General features: G+C 53.3%; 1 protein-coding gene across 1 annotated transcript in view; it reads right to left on the bottom strand.

The window, feature by feature from the left end:
• Positions 1-673: 673 nt before the first annotated feature.
• Positions 674-8,336, bottom strand: part of Nectin1 (nectin cell adhesion molecule 1) — a 61,834-nt gene continuing 54,171 nt past the window's right edge. The window contains exon 6 of the mRNA XM_051197200.1: positions 674-4,672. Within this exon, the coding sequence (XP_051053157.1) occupies positions 4,128-4,672 (545 nt within the window). The 3' untranslated portion in view covers positions 674-4,127. The remainder of the gene's footprint in view (positions 4,673-8,336) is intronic.

Below are 8,336 nucleotides of genomic sequence, written 5' to 3'. Positions count from 1 at the left end.
GCTGGCTGGGGTTGGGGGGGCATGAAAAACTCCCTCCACCCAGCCTCCTGGGAGGGAAGGGGGAAGGCTGTGACCAGGGAGAGCTGTCGGGGACAGGGCTGCACTGCAGCCTCAGAATAGAAGGATAGAGCCCCGCTTTCTGCCTTCGGAGACCTGTCTAATACAGCAGGTGCTCCACCGAGGGCTTTCTTCTCAGAGTCACAGGGGACCTGGCAGAGAGAAACAGGATCCCAAGGAAGTGGGCATGAGGGAACCAACCTGGGAAAGGGGTGGTGAGTGAGGCAAAAGCTCTGGAACGGGGAAGGGGCTGCTTGTGGCTCTAGTCAGAGCAGGGTTTCCGCAGCTGTGTATTCCCGTCATCCCTTTCTTGAGCCCACCCCTCCCCCCACCCTGCAAGCCTTGGCCCTGGGCAGCAGGCGCCAGCCAACCCTTGTGCCCTGCTGCTATGCACAGCTCTCATCTTCTCATGGAAGGATGGCTCCATTGCAGCCTACACTCAACTGGAGAGGCCTGCAAGGTGGCTGGTGGCACACATCAGTGAGTCCCTGTCATAGGATCAGGTGCTCTGGTTATCTGAGGTGCTTTGTCCTCCCCACTGTCTGTCTGTCTGTCTGCTGGGTCTCCTTATCTAGCTTTACACACACCACACTTCAGAGACACGAGGCAGATGGGCTTGTTTTAAACACTTTATTTATAAAAAAGTACATTTTTTTTCTCAGTACATTTTCAACCCATCTTTTTTTTTTTTAATACAAGTAAAAGGGGGTGGGACCGCCCCCCTCAGGTCAGAACCAGGAGAATCTGCTGGGCTGTCCCCAGGTCCAAAGAGGAAACCAGCAATGAAGAAACTAAAGCAAACCAAGCTTGGCAGCTTCTTCTGGATTTTGTTTCCATTTGTTAAAAAACAAAACAAAACTCACCCCCCCCCCAAGCCCATTCCTCACAGCCAGGGTCAGGAAGCAGCATCCGTGAGACTGGGTCCCTCAGCTCTGGGTAGCTCTGGCCCAGGTCAGCTTGAGCCACCTGTCCTCACCAGGAAAAGGTGTTTCAGTTGGCAGTCAGGCTTGGGGAAGTCTCCACGTGGCCCCCCAGAGGCCTGGGAGCACCCCCTCTCCTTCCAGGAAAGGGAATATGGTATCTTGTGGGCTCAGAGGAGTGGCCCCACCCACCTGACTTGAGTCCTGATTCTCCCACCTCGAGGGCGGCAGAAGTTATTGCACCAGTGACTGGGGCACACGGGGGTGGCTGGCAGAGGTGGCGCCTTCCCAGGGCTTGGGCCCCTGTCCATCTGTCTTGGACCTGAGCGTTAGTAAGGGCTTCCCGTTCCTCGTGTGTGTACTTGTGCACACACACGCCTGTCTGTGCTTGGTCTGTGGAAGGCGTGTGTCGGTATGCTGGGCATGTGTTCACTGATTGTGTGCTGCTGCTCTTTTCAGTCCTTCTGGTAAGAGACTCAGAGGGGTGTTGGACATCAGAACAATATCAAAACCTGTAGGGAAACAGGAGTCCAGGGCAGCAGAGGGGCAGTGTGTGTGTGTGTGTGTGTGTGTGTGTGTGTGTGTGTGTGTGTAATGGGATAGTGAGGATGACAACTGGAGAGGCCTTGGCACTGTTAACACACCAAGTTTATTCTCTGTGCAGTAAGGCAGATGCTCAGCTTGGCTTGGGGACATGAGGGTGACCTCCGCTGTGCTGCACTGGGCCTTGCACTGTCTGCTGGATGCTGCCACTGTCCCACACACAGGGCAAAGAAAGCCCCTCCTCTCCAGACCCAGCTACTGATCCCTGCCTCATCACTTCCTCTCTTAGCCCAGGTAGCAGCTGCCTGGTAGCAGCGCCAGCGCTGGGATCCTGGATTCTGCTGTGTGCACACCACTAATTGTGCTTTGCTTGGGGGAAAGGCGTGCGGGTGTCTTGAGGGGAGCTTAGGTGCTTTGCCCGGGCCCAGGGCCTCCTCAATCCATCACAAAACAAGGGACAAGGGGGTGACAGTGAAAGGTACAAGAGGTTCAGGACGAGCCTTTCAGTCTTATGGTTCCATAGAACAGAAACACCTCTATGGGGCAGTTAAGGTTCTGCCTCCCGCCTTTGGGGTAAGGGGACCAAGCAGAGGGGCCAGGGCATGAGAAGGGAAGTGATGTGACATGGGAGGGACATTAATACTGCTGGGAGAAGCAGCCCAGCTTCCCTATCTTCCTCTGCCCTGTGGCTACAAAGGCCCCAGAATTTTCTTCCCCAAACTCCACCCCATCCAGTATCCCCAATGCCAAGAGGGGAGAGCCACCACAGGGCTGGCATGGCTTCAGACTTCTGCTACGTGGCTACTGGGCGGCCTGGGCTGGGACTAGGGCAGTGAGGGCCTGGTGAAATGGCCCCAGCTGGTGGGCTGAGGGTTACCAGAGATGGCGCTTGGACCAGGAATTTAATAGCAGCACCAGGGAGGTGAGTGGGGTGAGGGCTGGGGCTCCCTTAGGAAGCCTATGGCAGGGTGGGTCAATGCCCGTGGGGCACAGAATGGTCTGCCTCCCCTCTCCCCAACACTTACTATCCCTCAGAGTGTCACCTTGGGCTAAATTAGCTGAGATCCTAGCTGGCGGGTCCTAGGTCTCTTGTAGCCCACTTTGCCTACCCCAGGACATAGGCATGTCAATTTAGAATGTGGAGAATCTGGGGGCACAGATGGAGAAACTGAGGCACTTTGAGCTTGGGGACAGAGGTCTGGGAAGGGGCCTTTCTCCATGCACTCAAGGGATGGCCCAGCCCCAAATGGCTGAAGAAGCCAGAGCCCCATTCAAAGAGGGACTTTGCATGCAAAGGAGGGCCCTTCTGTGGTCCCCCTCATCTCATCATGGCACCAGGAGAAAATGGTAGGGGTCAGACTGTGGACAAGCAGCAGGTTCCTGGGTGCCCCCCCTTCTCTGATACCTGTGACATCTATACTGGCTTTTCTGTGTGAGACGCTAGCAGCCCCCTTCAGTCTACCAGACTATGTTTGCAGAACTTCCACGAGGCTGCCCTCAACATATAAATACTTCGTTGCCTCCGCTTCCTTCCTGGGATCCCAGCCCCGACTTTCCAGAAGAGTCAAGTGTTGGCAGATTAAGAGAAATCTGAGAAATGTGCACACTGTTTGAAAGGCTGGCACTACACTGACATCTTAGAGTGGCAGTGGCTGGGGGTTCATCCTCACCGTCTCTGGATGCTTCTGTGGACTGATCCCTCCCTGAGCTGGGAAGGAGTAAGAGCCAAAGCAGAGGGTGAGGCGTGGGGCAGGGTTTAGCCTGGGCAGGGTGTGAGAGCACTGGGGGAGATTGGCATAGACCCAGTGGCGTGTGTGCACGTGTTGGCAGGGGCATACAGGAACTGTGGGTAGAGTCCACCCCAGGACACCTGCGTGTAGAGAGTGGACTGGGGATAAAGGAAAGGGATATAGGAGAGTTAGGTCAACCTCCATTGTGTAGGCCATAAGGAAAAAGAAAGAAAGAAAGAAAGAACATAAGCCACCCTCACCAGAAAAGCACACTGCCCAGGGCCCCAGTAGGAACCTCAACTCCATTATTTCACAGACAAGACCCCTCTGGGTACCATGGAGGGCTCCCCTAAAACCTCTTAGGTGCACTGGCTGCATCAGCTTAGAGTGGGGGGCACTGGGTTATTTCTCTCTGGGAAGAGGAGCAGCATGTGGGGCGGGGTGAGGGTGCTCTTCATCTCGAAGGCCCCTTTGCCCTCCATCCCCAGTGAAGAGAACACAAACAAATTCCAGTGTTGGGGGTGGGAGAGGACTGGCTCCCCAAACCCTGGAGGGATGCCCAAGTACACAAGACAAGAACAGGGCTCCCTACACAGAGGGCAGTGGATAGGGTCCTTAAAGGAAAGATACAGCAACACCAAAGTCACAGTAGAACACAACACCGTGGGGAAGGGGGGCAGAGGGAGGAAATAAAAAAACAAAGCCAAGTGGGGTCTGCCCTGAGCTCCCCTGGCTCCCCAGGAGTTTGGGGCTGGTTTAGGGCAGCTGGTCAAGTCTCTGTCGAGCTCCTGGGGCAGTGGGCTGTGGGGGTGGGCAGGGGACGTGCGGGTAGGGGCCAGGGAGAAGTGGGTACCGACAGAGGCTCCAGAAGGCAGGGCTACACATACCACTCCTTCTTGGAAATGAAAGACCCATCGTTCTGAGAAACCATGTTCTCAGCCAAGTCCAGCTGTTCAGGGTCATACTGGTAGCCCAGAGTCCGGTCCCCATAGCCGTCCTGACGGGCCTCAGCTTCATCCACAGTGAAGTAGGGCCGTTTGGCGTCCTCGTCATACTTGGGGTGGGGTCCGCCCACCTTGCGTTCGCCCCCTCCACCGCCCTCCTCTTCTTCTTCCTCCTCATAGCTGCTCCCACCCAGCGGTCCGGCCTTCTTTTCATCATCTGAGTCATCTGGGTACTGTAGGTTCTGTGCCATGGGCGGGTGATGCTGGGGGATTCCTGCCTTGCTGTAGCCATTGCCGTATACATGCTTCTTGGTGCTGTAGTCACCCTTGAAGGTGTGCCGGCGCCGGCGCAGTGCCACTACGATCCCTCCTACCACAATCAGCACCAGCAGGACACTCCCTGCCACGCCCCCAATGATGGCTGTGGGCACCTGCCCCGAACGCCGCCCATGTTCAGGAGACGGGGTGTAGGGGAATTCTGGGTGAGGAAAAGAGATGGAGGGGACAGTGTCAGTGTCTGCCTTTCACAAGTCAGCAGGGGTGTCGGGAGGCAGGGGAGGGAAAGAAAGGCCCAGGACAGGATGTCCACACCCCACGCTAGAGCAGTCCTGGTGCCAGAGGTTCCTAGCACCCCACCTTCCTGATGTCATGTCAGCTGCAGCATTGAGAGCTCGGAAATGGCAGGCAAGAGGAGAGGCAGCTAAAGTACCCAGAGCACCCAGCCTTTCATCCTGACCACCCCTGGACGTGGTGTGGTCCTGTTCTGTCCCATCATAGTGCAGAGGCACATCTGCACGTACCCAACTGTGTGCCCCTCACTGTTGCCACCCCCCAGGGGTGGTTTGTGGTTCACTTACCCAAGGCTACTTAGCCAATAAGATATATTACTGCTTTGCTTTCTTTTCTCTTCTTTTCTTTCTTTCTTTTTCTCTCTTTCTTTCTTCCTTTTTTGCATATAAACCCTGTGCACATGTCACCAATGTCCCTCTGCCTGACATACAGACATTACTGTCTCAACACCTGGAGTCTAGTAGGTAGTCCATGACTGATTTCTTTTGCCTTCCAGACACACAGAAAATGGGTTTCCAAGCTTTAGCTCAGTAGATACTCTGTGGGTGCTAGTCATTTGCCAGTATGCTACAAACTACAGTTGTGACTCTTGGATGTGGTCTGGCAAGCATGGTGGGGACCTGTTGGGATGGCCAGCTTAGGCTACAGGGTTGAGACACCAGAGGGGACAGACTGCAGGCACAAAGTGAGGACAGGCAGAAAGAGGCTGCAGAGGCCCATTGTGTGTATTACAGACCAGGAACATATACATGTATGAGCATGTTTAATGGCCCACAGGCCTTGCCAGGCATGACAAATGTGTACATAAAGATATGCAGATAATGAGGACAGACTGAGCCAGACGTAATAGCTCATGCTTGTAATTTTAGGATTCAAAAAACTAAAGCAGGAGGATTGCTGTAAGTTCAAGGCCAGTTTGGGTAAAACTGTCTCAAAAAAGAAAAAAAGAAAGGACAAAATAAAAAAAAAGAAAAGCCAATGATATGGACAGTGGAAATAAGTTAATAAAGGTGAGGAAAAAGACTAGAAGACTGTGCAAGGAAGAGAAGGCAGGGTGGGTAATTTTTTTGGCAATCTCTCTCTCTCCCCCCCCCCCCTCTTTCTTTTCCAGGTCTCAGGTGGATGGGAGGTGAGGTGAAGCCACAGGCCAAGAGGTCCCAGGGCAAGACGATTCCCAGCACGACCACAGGGTGGCACCGGAGACCACTGGCTTTGGTAAGGATCTGGGGTGGAAGGCTGCTGTCCAGTCCTCTCTCCAGCCTGGTCCAGGAAGGCCAGAGCCAAGATACTGTGCCTGTCTGGGCCCATACATCTGCTCCTGGAAGCCTGCTGCAGCCAGCTCACTCCTGATTCAGCATCGCTCACTCCATCGGAATCACACTCCTCCCATGGGCCCCATGTGAGTGTGTGGGGTGCTGTTGGCAAGCAGGCAGGAGCAGGGCGGAGGTTCTGAATGGGGGAAAGACTTCCCCGTGAAAACATGGAGGCCCCAAAAGGGGGAGACACTTGCCTGAGATCACAAGGCTGAGCTGTGGCCACTCAGATGCTCCCATTTGCCGCCACTGTGTCCTCAGCGCAGGTCACAGAGGACCTGGTCCATAGATGTTTACTGCTATCTCTCTTGACTGCCTACCTCTGCAACGGTCTCTGGGAGCAGTTTCAAACTCCTCTTGGTCTCCTGGGTCCCATTTGCTCACTGCCCTTAGAAGGGAAATGCCTTACACATCTGTCCACTCAGCCTGCTCCTCCCCTTCAGTTCTCAGAGCTGATCCTCATCTGCCTCCGTGTCTTCCTTTGCTTGGCTGGTTCGAAAAAAGGCCCTACTAACCCAGGCTGGCTTTGAACTTGAGATCTTTCTGTTCCTGGACCATACCTACCTGTCTATTTCCTTACTCAGTGAGCAAATATACCCCAAGTATCTTTCTCTCTATGCTCTTGCTATGGAGCCAAATGATGTGCAAGCAGACATCAAGGATGCTGGCAGCAAAGCGCTCAGGAGAAAGAGAACTCTGTGGCACCCACTTAGAAGAGGCTTCTTGGAGGCTGGACTTTGCCCAGTCCTGAAGCATGGTATGGTCTCAGAGAGGCTAAGAAAGTGAGGTATCCATATGGAAGGACCTGCCTGCTGCTTCTGAACTGTGCCCCGAGCCTGCTGAGAGAATCCCTGGGCCCTTGGCTTTCCCCAGCTATCCCAGTGGAGGCTTTGCCTTTGTCTCCAGTTCATGACTTAACTGTGATCCTCCTAGCTTCCCAAGCCACTTAAGTACACAGCTCTCACTCAGCAGCAGACCTGTATCTCTGAAGATCTCTGGTATAGTTTCCCAAATTGTACTGCATGGAACCTTGATCCTTACTTAGAACTCAGCAAAAATAAATAAATAAAGTAAAATAAAACAGTAGGACAAACACTTTGAGAAATATTGGCTTAGATGACAACCCGGGAGCCCAACACCCTGAACTATGAAAAAGATACAGGATGGAGAAATTTCCAGCTTCCTGAAGCCTGACAATCTTCCTGCCCACAGGACCACCCCAAGGAAGTAACATTTAGGGCTATAGAATCACGAAACTTCTGGAATCACCGTCTCAGATCCTACTGTACTGACATGGTTGTCCGCCCTCCTTTGTCATGCTCTCCACTCACCAGTCCTGTCCTGGGGGGTCCCACTGCCACCAGCATATGTCCCCTCCGACTCTCTTCCTCTATTATCTCCTTGTTCCCTTGCTGTTTGTGGGAGATGCTTGAGCCTCTCGCCTTCACTGGGTCTCTGCACTCTTAGCTGTCGCATCTCTCAGCAGATTAGTTCCTGCTGTAAAGTCATGACCACTTTCTATCACAGTGGCCAGCAGCTTGTCCCCATTGCCTGCTGGGCCTTAGAACCTGGTCTGACAAGCCTCTATCACACACCTTCACTGCAGTCCCCACCAAAGGCCTGGGCACTAAAGGCTTGGTTGCTATCATGGCCCTCCTGGGAGGAGGTGGAACCTTCAGAGCTGGAGCCCAGTGGGAGGGAGTCCAGTCACTGGCAGTATGTCTTTGAAAGGGATATGGGGCTATGGGGACCCTGTCCCTTGTCTGTTTGCTGGCTTCCCCGGAATGGCACATTCTTTCCACGATGTGCTGTTTCATCATAGGCCCTAAAGCCTATGTCAAGCAACCATGGATTGCAACTTTTGAAACTGCATGCTAGAATGAACCGTATCCCCCTGCCAAAACAAGTGTCTCACTATGTAGTCCTGGCTGTCCTGGAACTCACTCTGTAGACCAGGCTGGCCTTGAACTCAGAGATTTGCCTGCCACTGCCTCTTGAGTGCTGGGGTCAAAGGCATGTGAACCTTTCCTCTTTTTAAATTCATCGTCTCAGGTATTTTATGACAGTAACAGAAAGCTGATTAACATATTATGCTTGCTATCTAAGTGGGTTCTATGTGTGTGTTACTGAGGGTTTAACATAGAACCCAGGCAAGTACTCTACCACCAGGCTATATTTTTAGCTCTCTTTTACTTCATATTTTGAGGTAGGGTCTTACTAAGTCTCTCAGGCTGGCCTTTAACCTGTGATCCTCTGGCT

This window comes from Phodopus roborovskii, unplaced genomic scaffold (genome assembly GCF_943737965.1).
Source record: "Phodopus roborovskii unplaced genomic scaffold, PHOROB, whole genome shotgun sequence".
Lineage (NCBI taxonomy): Eukaryota > Metazoa > Chordata > Mammalia > Rodentia > Cricetidae > Phodopus > Phodopus roborovskii.
Note: the sequence above shows the minus strand (reverse complement) of the source record. Positions and strands in the feature narration are given on the sequence as shown.